Source organism: Lampris incognitus, chromosome 12 (genome assembly GCF_029633865.1).
Source record: "Lampris incognitus isolate fLamInc1 chromosome 12, fLamInc1.hap2, whole genome shotgun sequence".
Classification (NCBI taxonomy): Eukaryota; Metazoa; Chordata; class Actinopteri; order Lampriformes; family Lampridae; genus Lampris; species Lampris incognitus.
Genome location: NC_079222.1, coordinates 27,829,213 through 27,846,665, shown reverse-complemented (window position 1 = coordinate 27,846,665; position 17,453 = coordinate 27,829,213). Strand labels below are relative to the sequence as shown.

At 42.7% G+C, this 17,453-nt stretch overlaps 1 protein-coding gene and 1 non-coding gene across 2 annotated transcripts in view; one reads left to right on the top strand and one right to left on the bottom strand.

Annotated features, from left to right (window-relative positions):
* The window catches only part of myo1hb (myosin IHb), a 16,743-nt gene extending 716 nt beyond the window's left edge, over positions 1-16,027 (top strand). Inside the window, exons 2-31 of the mRNA XM_056291223.1 lie at positions 1-31; positions 1,261-1,459; positions 1,585-1,665; positions 1,749-1,928; positions 2,053-2,151; positions 2,298-2,411; positions 3,367-3,438; positions 3,546-3,665; positions 3,777-3,844; positions 3,931-4,036; positions 4,135-4,215; positions 4,321-4,412; positions 4,917-5,011; positions 8,563-8,609; positions 8,915-8,995; positions 9,097-9,202; positions 9,443-9,560; positions 10,944-11,057; positions 11,142-11,218; positions 11,306-11,374; positions 11,553-11,637; positions 11,726-11,888; positions 12,271-12,354; positions 12,470-12,563; positions 14,705-14,760; positions 14,832-14,967; positions 15,093-15,163; positions 15,585-15,682; positions 15,817-15,916; positions 16,001-16,027. The exon at positions 1-31 is cut by the window's left edge and continues 85 nt beyond it. Coding sequence (XP_056147198.1) covers positions 1-31; positions 1,261-1,459; positions 1,585-1,665; positions 1,749-1,928; positions 2,053-2,151; positions 2,298-2,411; positions 3,367-3,438; positions 3,546-3,665; positions 3,777-3,844; positions 3,931-4,036; positions 4,135-4,215; positions 4,321-4,412; positions 4,917-5,011; positions 8,563-8,609; positions 8,915-8,995; positions 9,097-9,202; positions 9,443-9,560; positions 10,944-11,057; positions 11,142-11,218; positions 11,306-11,374; positions 11,553-11,637; positions 11,726-11,888; positions 12,271-12,354; positions 12,470-12,563; positions 14,705-14,760; positions 14,832-14,967; positions 15,093-15,163; positions 15,585-15,682; positions 15,817-15,916; positions 16,001-16,027 — 2,864 coding nt within the window. The remainder of the gene's footprint in view (positions 32-1,260; positions 1,460-1,584; positions 1,666-1,748; positions 1,929-2,052; positions 2,152-2,297; positions 2,412-3,366; positions 3,439-3,545; positions 3,666-3,776; positions 3,845-3,930; positions 4,037-4,134; positions 4,216-4,320; positions 4,413-4,916; positions 5,012-8,562; positions 8,610-8,914; positions 8,996-9,096; positions 9,203-9,442; positions 9,561-10,943; positions 11,058-11,141; positions 11,219-11,305; positions 11,375-11,552; positions 11,638-11,725; positions 11,889-12,270; positions 12,355-12,469; positions 12,564-14,704; positions 14,761-14,831; positions 14,968-15,092; positions 15,164-15,584; positions 15,683-15,816; positions 15,917-16,000) is intronic.
* trnad-guc (transfer RNA aspartic acid (anticodon GUC)) lies at positions 7,118-7,189 on the bottom strand. Its single transcript has one exon. It is a non-coding gene; the product is annotated as a tRNA-Asp (tRNA).
* Positions 16,028-17,453: the final 1,426 nt, after the last annotated feature.

Sequence of the window (17,453 nt, the reverse complement as noted above, 5' to 3'; positions counted from 1 at the left end):
GTGTAAACTTTTTTGAGCTTCCACCTCACATGTAAGGTCATGTATTATTTGTGTGTATTTTGTGTGTACGGATATATTTATGTACATATGTTTGAGTCTCAAACAGCTGTTTGTTCTACAGGAATCAGTTTGCCGATTGGGAATTATAATAAGTTAACATCCCTTATTTATAGAGAACTGATAAAAAAATGCATCCCAGTGCTTTACACGTAACTATAAATGTAAAGTAAAACAAGTATTAGACCAGAAAGAAAAAAAGTAATTGGAGGCTGAAATGTTGTTAGCTAACAGCAGGTCAAATATAGGTAACTGTACGGCTTAGTAAAATCTCACCTGAATGTGAAGTTTAACAGAGGATTCTCTATTGACACACTTAATCTCATTGGACAAATAATTCCAAAGACTAGATCGTCTGATGCTGAAAAGGCTGAGGCTGTCCTTTAGCTCTGAGGTCAGCAGATGTGAATATCTTAACCCATATAACATTAGAATTGGTTGTTGAAACTTGACATGAAATTTATATCAAACATTGAACCAGTAAAAAGCATCTGGGTAGTGTAGCGGTCTATTCCATTGCCTACCAACACAGGGATCGCCAATTCGAATCCCCGTGTTACCTCCGGCTTGGTCGGGCGTCCCTACAGACACAATTGGCCTTGTCTGCGGGTGGGAAGCCAGATATGGGTATGTGTTCTAGTTGCTGCACTAGTGCCTCCTCTAGTCAGTTGGGATGCCTGTTCAGGGGGGAGGGGGAACTTGGGGGAATAGCTTGATTCTCCCACGCACTACGTCCCCCCGATGAAACGCCTCACCGTCAGGTGAAAAGAAGCACCTGGCGACTCCACATGTATTGGAGGAGGCATGTGGTAGCCTGCAGCCCTCCCCGGATGGGCAGAGGGAGTGGAGCAGAGATCGGGATGGCTCGGAAGAGTGGGGTAATTGGCCAGATACAATTGGGGAGAAAAAACATCAGTGTGATCAGCACATCAGACTTCAGATAAGAGATACTTTTACAGGATCAGTGAAAGTAACAATAGTATCTATCCATCCATTATCCAAACTGCTTATCCTGCACTCAGGGTCGCAGGGATGCTGGAGCCTAGCCCAGCAGTCATTGGCTGGCAGGCGGGGAGACACCCTGAACAGGCCGCCAGGCCGGAAATTCAATGATGGATGATTTACCTCAGATTTTCAAAGGAATCAACCCAATAATGGCTTATTAAAAAAGCAACGGAAACTGACCAATCACTGTGCTTTCAGCTATGCTCTAGCAGACAATGTCTTCCGCACCATGCTGGCCGAGTTCAACAACCACTTCATACTAATCTCAGGGGAGAGTGGGGCTGGGAAGACAGAGACCTCCAAGAAAATACTGCACTTTTATGCTGTGAGCTGCCCCAGTACCAAACTTCTAAACAATGTCCGAGACAGATTGCTTCACTCAAACCCAGTGCTTGAGGTCAGTGGTATTATAATTAATATGCATACCCTCACAAACTCGGTTAGTCTTTGAGAGAGATGGAGCCAAAAGAGTAATCTCAGCCACTTCTTTTTCTTGTTTTTCCTTTTTTTTACCTTTGCAAGGCTTTTGGAAACGCCAAAACCCAAAAGAATGACAACTCGAGCCGCTTTGGGAAGTACATGGACATTCAGTTTGACCACCAGGTGCACTGAGATAATTTAAGTACATCATTAACCATAAACCTAACCCTTCAAAAGTAGCATCATGGATCCTCTTCCTCTCTCAGGGTGGAGCTGTCGGTGGTCATATCCTCAGTTATTTACTGGAAAAGTCCCGTGTGGTTCACCTGAACCACGGAGAGAGAAACTTCCATATTTTTTACCAGCTAGTGGAGGGAGCAGACGAGGAGCTGCTCCGCTGGCTTGGCTTGGAGAGGAACTGCCAGCACTACAATTACCTGGTGCAGGTAAGAGAAGAAAGCAAACCATTTTTCTAACCTCTTAGACTCAAATCTGTTCACTGGGCCTATGCAATGATGGAAAGGCAACTAGCACAGAAATGTTTACATATCATCTTCCAATTTAATCCAGGGGAATTGTGCCAAAGTGAGTTCTATCAGTGATAAGAGTGACTGGAAAACAGTGCGGAGAGCCCTCTCTGTTATAGAGCTCAGTGAGGATGACATAGAGGTGAAGATTTGTATTTTTCACAAAAGATAATAATTTTCTGTGATCATGGATGAACATTTTGGGAGAAAAGTGAATATGAATATGAAATTACATAGTATGATTTTTCTTTGCCATTCATAACGCATTTCTTGCTGGGCACAATACAGCACCTGTTTGGAATAATTGCAAGTGTGCTGCACTTGGGAAATCTGAAGTTTGACATGGATGCATGGGGATATGCGCTTCTCAACAACAACAGGGAGATAAACTGGCTGTCAAAGGTGAGACACAAAAATGCTAAAAATGTTTGTTACTGAGTCATTCTGAGATAGATATTGATAATGACATACCCTGACGTGTGAAAAACTAAGTTTATTATTTAGGTTTGTTAATTCAGCATTAGAGAGGGGGCAGGAAATTATATTTAGTAACTTCCTCCTGCTCCTTTTCGAACATACAATATTTGTTGGATTCTCTACTGAGAATTCTTTTGTTGAATTCCTCTGGTTTTATTTTTATCATTTGTTGTTTTTTATCTTTGGTCATTTTTTTCTTTTACTTTGCATGTTTGAAATAAAGACATTTGATTTGGTTTCATTAATCATGAAATCTTTCTCGTGTCTCTCACGCTGTCTCTTTGTCTCTCGTGTGTCTCTCTCTCGTGCATGTCTCTCTCGTGTGTGTCTGTCTCTTGTTTCTCTCTCTCGTCTCTCTCGTGTGTGTCTCTCTCTCGTGCATCTCTCTCTCTCGTGTGTGTCTCTCTCGTGTGTGTCTGTCTCTTGTTTCTCTCTCTCGTCTCTCTCGTGTGTGTCTCTCTCTCGCGCGTCTCTCTCTCTCTCGTGTGTGTCTCTCTCGTGTGTGTCTGTCTCTTGCTTCTCTCTCTCGTCTCTCTCGTGTGTGTCTCTCTCTCGCGCGTCTCTCTCTCTCGTGTGTGTCTCTCTCTCGTGTGTGTCTGTCTCTTGTTTCTCTCTCTCGTCTCTCTCGTGTGTGTCTCTCTCTCGCGCGTCTCTCTCTCTCTCGTGTGTGTCTCTCTCGTGTGTGTCTGTCTCTTGCTTCTCTCTCTCGTCTCTCTCGTGTGTGTCTCTCTCTCGCGCGTCTCTCTCTCTCGTGTGTGTCTCTCTCTCGTGTGTCTCTCGTCTCTCTCTCTCCCTCTCTCTCTCCAATCATGTAACAGAAGCCAGTTGAACATTTGATACCACATTTGCTTATTTTCCTTCTTATTGTTCCATGGTGCAGTTGCTGGGCATTCCTTCCCAGGTGCTACAACAGGGCTTTACCCACAGGAAGATTGAAACCAATGCAGAGGCGGTAACTGAACTAAGCTTATTTTTATTCCTAATTAACAAACAAACATGTCTAATTTGAACATGTAATTTATCTTTCTCTTCTCTGCCCTGCCTGTTGCTCTTGCCAAGCTGCTGAGCCCCTTCACTGTGGACCATGCAGTGTACGCCAGGGACGCCCTCGCCAAAGCAATATACGGCCGGACGTTCAACTGGCTGGTCAACAAAATAAATGAATCTTTGGCAAACAAAGTGAGTACACATGTCCGACGCAAGTACAAAAGCAAGACAATCCATGATCAGACTGCGGCCTTAAAAACAAGTAAGGGAGGAAGCACGACATCTGTTTGATTTCCTGTTTAGGATTCCTCCAGGAAGACAGTTATTGGTCTCTTGGACATTTACGGATTTGAAGTGTTTCAAGTGAACAGGTAAAGCGGACCGGACCTTTGCACCTTAACAATGTACATGTGAGATATGGAGTCCAAGGTAGTTTACTGAATGTGATGTGCTTCAGCTTTGAGCAGTTTTGCATCAATTACTGCAACGAGAAGCTCCAGCAGCTCTTCATCCAGCTGACCCTGAAATCGGAGCAGGAGGAGTATGAGATGGAGGGAATTGAGGTAAACACTCCCACTGTAGGTTTGAAGCGTGACAACAATGCCAGTCTGATTAAATCACAATGCAATCTTTAGTTTATGTTATCGTTGTTTATGCTCAGTGGGAACCAGTGCCATTTTTCAACAACAAGATAATCTGTGACCTGGTGGAGGAGAAACACAGGGGCATCATCTCCGTATTGGTAAACATGATTGAACCGATATTTAACCAGATACACAAAAGAAGAAAATTGGACACAAAAGATTTTGTTCTTTGTCCCCTCCCTCCCACCCACCCACCCACCCAGGATGAGGAATGCTTACGTCCTGGAGAGGCCACAGATCTAACTTTCTTAGAGAAGCTGGAAGAGACGATGGGTGGACACCCTCATTTTGTTACGTTAGTGTCACACAAACTTTTCATTGTTTCATTGGGAGTGATGAAGAAGGACAGGATTAGGAACGAGTATATTAGAGGTACAGCTCAGGTTGGACGGTTTGGGGACAAAGCAAGAGAGACAAGATTGAGATGGTTTGGGCATGAGTGGAGGAGAGATGCTGGGTATATTGGGAGAAGGATGCTGAATATGGAGCTGCATGGGAAGAGGAAAACAGGAAAGCCAAAGAGGAGCTTTATGGATGTGGTGAGAGAGGACAGGCAGGTGGTTGGCATGACAGAAGATGCAGAGGACAGGAAGAGATGGAAACGGATGATCCGTTGTGGCGACCCCTAACGGGAGCAGCCGAAAATAGTAGTAGTAGTAGTTTCACACTTCTGCCTTTTGAGCCATACTCTGCCAACTACATAGAGGAAAATTAGTGCATACGATTCACATGATGGGTCTGAATTAACTCTTACACCCATACCTTACAATATCCTTCTGTATCTCTACTCTTCCTGCAGACATAAATTGGCTGACCAAAAAACCAGGAAAACTTTGCAGAGAGGAGACTTCCGCCTCTTACACTATGCTGGCGAGGTTACTTACTGTGTGATTGGTGAGAAAGTGATTTCATTTTAAGATATTCCATGGCAACTTTCCTTTTCTAAATTTCTCATATTATTACTCAGTAAATCCCACTGAAGTCCAATAATACACCACTTTCTCTTACTTAAAGCTGCAATACCCAATATTTTTGAAAGCAGTAAATCAAATGGATGTATATAGTCATGCCTTGTATGATCCTGAAGATTGTTGTGCTGTTATTCAATATAAGTACATTGAGAGCCACTAAATTGGAGCCAAATTCCATGTATGTGCAAGTGAAGATGATTAAGATTCCTAAATGACTTCCTATAATGGGAAAGAATCGCTTGTACTACCAAACCCATTGAGAATCATCACTGCTATCTGCAGTTATCCTTAACCAGAGACAGGCTTTATCTTCACTTTCAGCTAATTGTTGACATTGTTCAGTCTGGAAGATGGCGCCCCCCCCCCCCAACTAAAACAAAACTGTGGAAAAACACCCATGCAACTCAGAAGTTGAATATGATGTCTAAGGGGAATCTTGTAGAGAGGAGAGGAAGCGTTCTCAACTTCTGAGCTGCGAGCATGAATTAAGAGCTTTTCACATGGCAAGCAAAACCTGCAAGCTGTCCCACCTGCCTCGTTCCGCTTCCCTTATGAAGGCTTTTACTGATGGAAACCGACACCTGCTGGCTAACAGAATCCCCTCCCTGCCCACCTGCCTTGTCTCTCATTGATGGTAATGTACAAAAGCACAACATAGCCGATTACATCCACTTACCAGCGCTTTTCCGTCACGTCTAACTCACTCTTTAATTGTCTATTTAGAGTTTCAGTATTGCCCAAATCACAGTACAGGTGATTTTCATCGATATATCTTTGTTTCTTCGGTCAGACGAATGCACGACAATCAAAAGCAATTTTGAATGAAGGTCACGAAATCTTAATGGGTATCCAAGGTGTGGGAGAATTTCTTCTCGACACACTGTTCTTCAAAATCAAGCAATCAATGTCCAATACTTTCTAGTCTGGTGTCCATGGAGCAACTGACCTGACCTCCTGATGCACACATTTTTATGCCACGACTTAGTCCCACCTATTGTAGGGCTTAACCTTTGACCACACCTTTGAGTTTAGGAAATAGAATCACCCCAAAATGTATACTCCATTATCATCTTAGATATAAATAGAATCACCCCGAATTTATACCCCATGATGTTTTTATTTGTGCCCTTTAGATGTTATTAACATATACTACACTATACTTCTTGATACCGTTGTTTTCCATAGGTATTTGTCGCCATCTAGTGACAAGATTATACTACACATACCCTGCCTTGGGACGCCATTATTTCCAGTTGCAACATATCTAGGATAAAAAAACAACTGTTTACAACACATCTTAGATTTAAAGAAAAAAGCTTTAGTTGATTTGTAATAATCAGAAATTCTACACATACATTGTATATCTATACTTTATTGATTATTAACCTTATATAAAGATAATAATATTAATAGTAGTAGTAATAATGATAATAACAACAATGATAATAATTACGTTTATATAGCACTTTTCTAGACACCCAAAGCGCTTCACATTGAAAGGGGTAACTCGCTTCAACCATCACCAATGTGTAGCACCACCTGGGTGATGCACGGCAGCCATTTTTCGCCAGAACGCTCACCACACCTCAGCTTGAGGTGGAGAGGGAGGAATCATTGAGCCAGTTACATGGAGGGATGATTAGGTGGCCAGATGGAGAGAGCCAGGTTGAGAATCTTGCCAGGACACCAGAGAACCCCATACTCTTTGCGATAAGTGCCATGGGATCTTTAATGACTACAATGAGCCAGGGCTTCGGTTTAACGTCTCATCCAAAGGACAGCATCTCCTACAGCAGTGTCCCCGTCACTGCACTGGGGCATTGGGATTTGATATTTGCTGTTTTTATTAGGACCAGAGGTAAGACTGCCCCATACTGGCCCACCAACACCACTTCCGGCAGCAACTAATTTTCCCAGGAGGTCTTCCATCCAAGTACTAGCCAAGTCCATACCTGCTTAGCTTCCGTCATTTGGCAGAGCCAGGTTAAATGTCGGTATGGCTGCCGTTGAAAAAAAAAAAGTGTATTGTCTCCCCGTCGGGGAATCGAACCCCGGTCTCCCGCGTGACAGGCGGGGATACTCACCACTATACTAACGAGGACGACGAAATGACCCAAGATAAACCTAACAATTGTAGTTACTTGAAAAAATTATTTCCCACAAAGGCCAACAGTGCTTGCTTGGGCTGTTTACAGTCTTGCAGCCATCTGACAACAGAAACAGAAAAATCAACAAGCAGCCAGTAAGTCATCACAGAAGGAGTTAGAAGGGACAGAAAGTTGGCCTCTGCTAATAGACAGATACCGATGTTTGCCTTGCAAGCACGGACCGAAATGTATCAATGATCCACTATCCTGTTCAAAATACGTATCTAAATCAAGCACGACTATGCGTTCATATTCTATTACAAATGCAATTTTAAATTATATTTGCATCGGCTTTGTGTCAACGCAGTTGCCCACTGGGGGCTGGGGTTCGGTCTCGTCAGATCCGACTATGGCCGGACTCGACGAAGCAGCAATAATCGGCAACGCTGTCTTGGGGGGGGGGGGGGGGGTCGGCTTGTGTTCGTCACATGAAGGCGTCTCTGTGTGTGTGGGAAAAAGCAGTGGTTCGGCCTGGATTCGCCTTGTCACGAAAGTGGCGAGGCGTCTCCTTCCGAGACTGCCGGCCGGAGAGATACAGTTGGCGAACGCATGCAGTACGAGGGTGGGTGTTTGAACTAAAATAGGGATCGATTGGCCACTAAATTGGGAGGGAAAAAAGGGAAAAATCAGAAATAAAATTATATTTGCCATACAAACCATACATTCCAAAATGTTTTTTTGACAACTTTTCACACGCTGCAGCTGCGCTGCGTTCTTTCACGAAACTCCTTTCAGTAAACATGTGGTCAACTCTGCGATGAAATCCCAGGTCGCAGCCCAAAAGACGAGAGCTACTCAATTTGGATGAGGGCGTGCGTGTGCGTGAGACGAGCACACGCGTTGCATTTTGACGGGGCCACACCTGCTGGCCGATCCACCTTTCAAACCACACACGCGCGCCCGCTCCCCATTTTCATAGATAATTTTATAATATTAAATTTTATAATAATATAATTTTAATATATTAATTCTAATATTTTTTTATTTTTGTTTTAATATTTAATATTTAATATTTAATTTTAATATTTTAGTATAATTTTATAATAATATATATTTTTTATTTTATTTTAATTTTAATAGAGAATTTTTGTTAATTTTCATAGAGGCAGGTGCCATGTTCGGGCTGGATAATGTCAACAATGAACTGAAATTGAACGCAAAGCCCGTGTCAAATTGTAAACAATACTGGCGGTCCTTTCACATTACAGGGAGTCGCTCGAGTTACTGTTAATATCAAAAATGTATAATGCAGTTTTGAGTAAAAGTGCGTTTCTTTATACCAGTGTCATGTAAGTTTTTTGTTGTACTCTACCCCACTTGTTTTCAGGATTCTTGGACAAAAACAATGACCTGTTGTATAGGAATATTAAAGAAGTAAGTGTGTACACTGCTCAAAGTTAACACAGACAGTGCATTCAAATAAGCTTCCTGTCCAGCTCGTGTTTTATTTATTGCTGTGCGCTCTGTTAATTACAGAGGAGGTGGACTGTTAAGCATTTATTTGGACTTAGACTGATGGGACTTTTAAGGGGAGAACTGCTGCAAAAACTGATTCTACATCTCTTATCTTACATGCTACAGTCTACTGTTGGGCTTTCGCCAAATTATGTTGCAGCATGACAAGGTGAGGCGGGACTTAACAAGTTAGTTGATTAATAAATATTCTTGTGCCCCTTAAGGTCATGAGTCAGTCCAAGAATGCCATTATCAAACACTGTTTCCCCTCCACTGAGCCAGACAGCAAAAAAAGACCTGAAACAGTAAGAGCATTAATATGATGGCACACCCTGACCCTCTGATTATATGGGCTCTCATAATGCTTAGAAAGCCATATCCATCCTATTTTTTTATGATTCTTCAGGTTGCCACCCAGTTTAAAAACAGTTTGGTGGGCTTGGCTGAGATCCTCATGTCTAAAGAGCCCTGGTATGTCCGCTGCATTAAGCCCAATGAAAGTAAACAGCCAGGTAAGGATTTGTGTCATAAAACTGTCCTACACCACATGATAATACGGCTTTCCCAAAGCCTAAAAGCATACTGTGCACTGTAACAGTGCTAACCTCATACTTGCTGAGCTCACTTTCCTTAGCTAAAACATCAAATTCCACAAAATAGTTTGGAACAATTTTCCTTCAGGGAAAATTGCTGTTGTGCCTTAATTCATAGTGAATGAGCACTCATAACCTTGCAATCTCGCCACTCTGCAGGGTGCTTTGATGACGTGTTGGTAAGACATCAGGTGAAGTACCTGGGGCTGATGGAGCACCTGAGAGTCAGGCGAGCAGGCTTTGCTTACCGTCGCAGATATGAAATCTTCCTTCAGAGGTGACTAAGAAGTTTATCTTACTTCTATTGTCAAAGAAGGTTGAATCAGTCCGTCTGGATACAACATTTATTGACAGATATGTTTCATCACTCAACTTAATGACCTCTTTTTTCTGCAACTCAGTTGAAGCCCTGCACTTCTGTATTGGGCGACGGGAGGTTTGGGGATAGTGTTCAATGTCAACCCTTCTCTCACGATGATCGGAAAATTCTTCTGCAAGAGGCGTCACATAGTTAATGGAATTGCCATGGCTGGCAGCCCAGTCTTTCTCTCCACCCTGGCCCCTCTAAACAGCTGGTTGTCCAATGAATTCAGCTGGATGGGGAGTCTTCTGATCCTGGGGGGGGGGCTGCTCCTAATTTGTTGTGTCACAGGTTCTCTCATGCGACCCATCAGACCAAAAGCCCCACCCGTAGCCAAAAACACAGAGAAGGACTGTATTACAAACCGTCAACTTGATTGATTGACCTGTCCCAGTTTAAGCACCGTGATGTCTCATGGGCAACGTTATCATGTTCTTGGCCTCTTCGCACCGTTTGTGTTCTTAGCAATTATGCCAATAGTAAGGAGATCTCCGAAGAGAAGGCTGCTTTTCTGCTGTCTGTGCTGGCCTTCATCGACATGTTTGCATGGCCGTCCATGGGCCTTGTGGCCAACACAAAGTGGGTCTGGCCAAGAATACAATACTATTTTGCGGCCTCGTTGTTGTACAATGGTGTGTGCCATGTTCTGGCCCCGACATCAGAGGACTACACAGGCTTCATGATCTATGCCTGTTTCTTTGGTTTTATGTTTGGCTGGCTGCGCTCCATGCTAGTATTTGAGACTTTGATGGACTTGGTGGGAGCAAAGTGCTTCTCCAGTGCGGTCGGACTGGTCACAATAGTGGAGTGCTTTTAGGGCCCCCATTACTTGGAAAGTTCAAAGATGTCTATCATGATTACAAGTACGCCTACCGGGGCTGTGGCATTGTCCTTACTGTTACCAGTATGTTCCTGTTCTTATGAATGGGACATAACTATCAACTACTGGACAAAGAGAAAAGGGAGGAAGAGAAGAGGGCCAAGGTGGAAGGACGAGAAGAGGAGTCAAATTTGGACAATGCTGCCAAAGAGTTGGCAGAGATGATGTTAGAGGAGACCAAGTCCCCCTTTCCATCAGAAACATATCTGTCAATAAACGTTGTATCCAGATGAACTGATCCAACCTTCTTTGACTCTTTACCTGGATTACTGAGCATACATCAAGCTGCCACTTCTATTGTGTTTACTTCCATATAGATAAAGAAGTGAAATCCAAGCAGAATACAACTGTATATATTTGGTATTTTTCAAGTTGAACTTTTACCATGGACACATACATAAGTGCTCCTTTGTGCCCAGGTATAAACCCCTGTGTCCAGACACCTGGCCCAATTGGAAAGGCACTGCAGCAGAGGGTGTGCAACGTTTGATAAAACATCTGGGCTATAAGCCTGATGAATACAGGATGGGGAGGTAAGCAAATGTCAGTGGTTTGGCAATAGTTTACTTGAAAAGAGACAAGACAGTTTTGACTGTTTGCTTTTTCGTAACCTGAAGGACAAAGATTTTTATACGCCACCCCAGAACTCTGTTTGCCACAGAGGACGCATTCGAGGTCTGCAAACATGACCTAGGTGAGTTGTCCTCAAACATTAGCTGTGGTGATGCAGCCAATGAAGCGAAACATTTTTTAAAGGTGAATTTAACCGTCACTGTCATAGCAACACAGATCCAGGCCAAGTACAAGGGCTACAGGGTGAAAGGAGACTACATGAGACAAAGAGAAGCTGGTTAGTATTTAAAAATATTTTTCCCCTAAAAGGTTTACCTTGGTTGAATGATGTTTTGTTGTTGTTTTTTGTTGTTGTTTTAAATTTTTTTTGGTATACAATAAAAGCCTCTTCATAATAAAAGATGATTTTATTGATTTAGCCAAAGTGATAACATTACTTTGTGTTGTTTATTGAGCCACCAAGATTGAGAACTGCTGGAGAGGACTGATGGCTAGGAAGGAGCGAGAAAGAAGGGCATGGGCTGTCAAGGTCATAAAGAGGTAACAGATGGTATGTGATGGTTGTAAGAGAGCAGGCAAAAAAAACATTGCCTACAATGTGATGTTATCTGTCTTTGACCTGTTATAGGTTCATAAAAGGCTTTATGACCAGACATGAACCATCATGTTCAGACAACAGTGAGTACCTGGCATTTGTTAGGCAAAGCTACCTCACTCGGCTTAAGGAAAATCTGCCCAAAACTGTCCTGGACAAAAATATCTGGCTAACTCCTCCCCCTATTATGCAAGAGGTGAGTGCCAAAATTTCACTTCAACTGCCTCTAAGCCACTACTGCCATGAAATATATACCTCATCCCCCAGTATCAGCTGTGCTCCATCCCTTTCTCATCTTTGAAACAAAAAAGATCTGAAATAGGACATTTTATGGGGCCAGTCTGTGCTACTAGCAGACAACAAAAGGGGGTGTGGGGTGTTCGGGTGGCATGGAGCAACGACCGGGACGCCTCGGAAGAGTGGGGTGATTGGCTGGATACAATTGGGGAGAAAAAAAGGGGGGGGTTAAAAATATATATATTTAAATGTTTAATGATGGCAACAGTTTGGTGAGGTATTTGTCTTTTAAGTATATCAGAACAAATAAACTTAAGAGAAATTCTGTGTGCTTTATGTAGGCCTCACTGCAGTTGCAGAAGCTCTACGTTCGCCTCATGGTACGGAAGTATGTTCGAGGTATCACCCCCCTGAAAAAGGCACAGGTATGTTGCAAGGACTCCCACAGATAACACAATATACAGGGACTTGTAATTACTAACATATTGATCGCGCTGTGACTTTGAAGACACCATTCTTATGAAGTCTACCTGTCTCTAGCTTCAGTTAAAAGCGCTGACCAGCTCAATGTTCAAAGGAAAGAAAGAAAACTATCCCTTCAGTGTGTGCAGACCATTTCTGGACACCAGAATAGGTGAGATGACAGACTTTGTTCCTGTTTTTAATACGTTTTCAAGGACAAATTATCCTACTAAACATGATTCAACTGAATATTCAGAATACTGGTAGTCCCCGGGTTACGAACGAGTTCCATTTTTGAGCCTGTTCTTAAGTCGACTTTGTGTCGAAGTTGAAACAGTTATGTACGTACAGTTCACATCTAGCGTCAATTAGTCAAATGTTTGTCTTAGTACATATATTTTACCTAAAACATCATAAATATTGTGGTGAGAGAGGCAGAGATCTCTTTTTAATGGCAGCTCCCGTGTCCCATACACTGCATAAGTGCTCTTTTATTCACACCGGCCAGAACAGACCAGAACTGACTCCACAAAACGATGCCCCCCCCCCCCCCATGTCACAACCGGCGACACAAGTCTGAGCCAGTCGTAGAGCCTGTCAGTCAGTAAATAGTCTTCTACTTAGTCTGAGTCTACCCCCCCCAAACAAACAACACAACAATAACCACATCTTTTTTATTTGTTGATTTTCCCCCAATTTTCTCCACAGTTGCACCCTGCCAATTACCGCACTCTTCCGAGCCGTCCTGGTCGCTGCCCCACCCCCTCTGCAGATCCGGGGAGGGCTGCGGACTAACACATGTCTCCTCTGATACATGTGGAGTCGCCAGCCGCTTCTTTTCAACTGACAATGTGGAGTTTCGCCGGGGGGGGGTCACACTATTCCCCCCAGTTCCCCCTCCCCCGAACGACCAAAGGAGGCGCTAGTGCAGCGACCAGGACAACTACCCACATCCGTCTTCCCACCCGCAGACACCGCCAATTGTGCCTGTAGGGATGCCCGACCAAGCCGGGGGAAACACGGGGATTCGACCCCGTGTTGGTAGACAACGGAATAGACCGCTACGCTACACGGACCCCCACAACATCATTAAAACACATTTTTAACTGGGACATTAAGAGTCCCATTAAGAGCGCATGTGCTCCCCCAGCGCGGAGACATTCAGAGCGACCGCCTCGCCCGGTCACTACAATATAATAATGCAATAATAATAATAAATGTAATTACAGTACAGTATTTCTAATTGAGAGAGAGATTGTGTGTATAGGTATAAAAAACATTAAAGAACAATTTCTTGCGAAGTCGCGACCAGAGGAGGCCGGCCGTTTGACGCCAGCGACGAGAGCCTGCTCGGGGCTCGCCTGAAGGCTTTATTATTTCCACTTTCGTTTCAGTCGCGATCGTCTTCCTTTTACTCGGTGCATCACCGTCACTTGCATCAGATTTACGCTTTGAAGCCATGATTACGAGGGCAAACACACGACATTTTTAAGTCAAAACACGACGCAGACAACGTTTACGCGATCCAACTTAAAATGGCGACGACGTCGTGGCGTTGTTCTCCCTAGGGCCGAAGAACCGCCCAAAAACGCGCAGTGTTTTGAGCGTTGCGCAAAGTAGTTCGGCCGTTCGTTAGTACTGTAAACTACTAATAAGACACGTTAGCCCCTATCTAACGGGCCTGACCCTTTAGTTGAGCGGTTAGTGATAAAATAAAATAAGATAACCGGTTACAGTACTAACCATTGTGTGTAACTCGATTATTTAAAATAATATTCTTTACGGAGGTCGGTTCGTAAGTACGGGAGTTCATATCAGGCGTTCGTATCCTGGGCACTACTTGTTTTACAAAGTAATATCAACTAACAAAGACATCAAATTTCAACAACAAATGTGAAAAATTGTACGCATGCTGCAGTATTCCAGATGATGTCGATTTATAACATGTACATATAATTACGGTTTTTTTTAAATTGGATAAGATCCTAGTAAAAAGTTGATCAAAAAATATGAGAGGGGTAAATTATGGAGGAATATAATAACACAATGCTTGATCCTACGTAGTCCATTACAGAGTTATGTGTAGGCACATTAATAAACTCTTTATTTATTTTTTTTACGTGTTGAATGCTGACAATTTGACATTTTGAGTTTAGAAGGAATGCAATCAATAGAAATGAATATCGTTTCAAAATTCAGCTTGTGTATTTTCTCTCATGTGTAAATGCTATAAATACTATACTGTAAACACTATGTACCATTTTACCCAACTATTGTAGCTAAATTCTGGACAATTGTTTTCATTTTGTCCAGATGAGGGCGACATAAACATCAAAGTGCTTCAGTTAATCCAGCATGAGCACATCAAGGTAAACTAATACTGAAAGTCTGCAAAATAATAATGATGGACCCTGTCTCACTCTGAGCCTCTATCCCACAGTACAGTGTTCCTGTGGTGAAGTATGACAGAAACGGTTTCAGGCCTCATCTCAGGCAGCTCATCTTCACTCAGAGAGCAGTGTACTTAGTAGAGGAGGCCAAGGTCAAGCAGCGAATAGATTATAGCTCTCTGAAAGGTAAGCCGTGAGGACAATAGACAAATGCCCCTAATTATAGAGACGTGTTTGTGTGTTTCTCTCACTTTTACATATTTGAGCCTATGTTTTTTTTTCACATACTCAAAGTTCCTGTATTTACATAGGTGTGTCGGTCAGCAACCTGAGTGACAACTTCCTGATTCTCCATGTCACATGTGATGATATCAAGCAAAAGGTTAGCCTGGATGATAGGCTAGTGTCCAAGGTGGCTATGCATTTCTAAAAGTTGATTGATTGATTGATTGATTGATTGATTGGTTGGTTGGTTGGTTGGTTGGTTGGTTGGTTGGTTGGTTTTACAACGATTACCTTTTTTTGGGGGGGGGGCGTGCCAACGCACAGACTTGTGATTCAAGTCATATAATGGCAACCTAACTAAGAAGTACACAAAGTCTTTAAGTCAATACATTCAGGTTTGTTGCTGCTCAAGAAGAAGTAGTCTTCAGGTCAGTGAGGGAATAAAGACACTTCCATGTGCTGCCCTATAGGCTTGAGTCCTAGACCACATCATATAAAAAACTTGATTGTTTGATTTATTCACAGTTTAGACATTAACAAATCTTTTAAATAGACATTCAAAAAAAAATTTTTTTCAGGGGGATCTGGTTCTGCAGTGTGACTACCTGTTCGAGGCCTTGACTAAACTGAGTATAGAGGCCAACAAGCAAAACTGCATCAAAATTGTCCAGGGCAGGTAAAGTATTTTTTTAGATAAAGTTCTGAAACAAAGATAATAATTTTTTCAATAACCACTAATGGTGTAGACAACAGTAAAGAAAATGTGCAGCACTGGAATGTTTACTGTTATTAGTTTGTTATTATTTACAGTGTGCGGTTCGATATCCAGCCTGGCAGAGAGGGGTTTGTTGACTTCAAGAGCGGTCAGGAGTCCACGGTGTACAGGACAAAGAATGGCCATTTGATGGTGGTGAGTATGGAGTTCAAGGTTTGCATCAAGCATGTGTAAATATATTGTTCATTACATGTTCAATTTACAAAAAATATTTTTCAGGAATCTACAAGAGCCAAATCAAGATAACGAAAACAGTGATGTCACCATGAAGTTGTTCCTTCCTCTGTCAGAACAACTGCAAATCCCAGCAACAACCATGTTTTCTCTGCCATCTTGCTCCAGCTCTGTTGTTCATTGCATCTCTTCTATCTCAGCCGATTTTCTGGTAACTAGCATATCTTAGCGAAATCTGTACTCTTATGTATTTACAGGCAATATTTAGTTATATCATGTGGACACAATCATATACATCAAATCCACTTAACACACACTTCACATATCACTCCAGCCTGTGTGAATTGAGCAAATGCACTGTGCATTTCTCATATCGATGGATCGCAAATAACCTTATACTGAACATTGTGGCCTTTTCTTCTTCTATGATAAAAACAGCCATCATTGAGCGATAAGGTGCATTCAGCAGGCAGCTGTAGTCAGGCCACTGTTTATTAGATTTATCTGTAATCCCATTTTCTTTTTTAATCCCCCCCCCCCTTTTCCCCCCAATTGTACCTATCCAAATACCCCACTCTTCTTACCCGTTCAGGTCGCTGCTCCTCCCCCTCTGCTGATCCGGGGAGGGCTGCAGACTACCACATGCCTCCTCCAATACATGCGGAGTCGCCAGCCGCTTCTTTTCACCTGACAGTGACGAGTTTCGGTAGGGGGATGTAGCATGTGGGAGGATCACGACATTCCCGCCAATTCCCCAGTTCCCCCTTGAACAGGCACCCCGACCAGAGGAGGTGCTAGTGTAGTGACCAGGACACATACCCACATTTGGCTTCCCACCCACAGACACGGCCAATTGTGTCTGTAGGGATGCCCGACAAAGCCGGAGGTAACACGGGGATTTGAACCGGCGATTCCTGTGTTGGTAGGCAACAGAATAGACCGCTACGCTACCCAGACGCCCAGCTGTAATCCCATTTTTTAGTTGTTGGCAAAAGACGACAGCATTTACATGTCTGCCATACATGATATCACTTTTATGATTTACCATCAATTTTGTATATTTACATTACAACACAAAAGTTTACAGGTTGCACATAAAAAGATATGGAATATTTGTTCAGTTCAATGCAAAGGATAACATATTAGATAACATTGCACAGATATGACATGAAGCAGGCTTAAGCTCTCATCTTCCACTACATTACATTACATTCTCATGGCCGCTTGATTAGAAGAAGAAAAAAAGAATTTGAATTTGCAGCAGTTTCAAGGGTACAGCTCTCTGCTGGACAATATCGGTAAATACATAAAGGATGCTGTAGGAACGCTAGTGTGCCAATAACAAAATATATTGTCATATCAGTAGAAGAAACCAAGACCTAATGGTAAATTTTGCTCTTTTAACAAATTTCTGTAAGTCAGTGCACCTTCGAAGATAATTCATCTCAGACGTAAAGCTCAATGTGTTGTGTAAAAACATGAACCTGTTAAAGGTTTG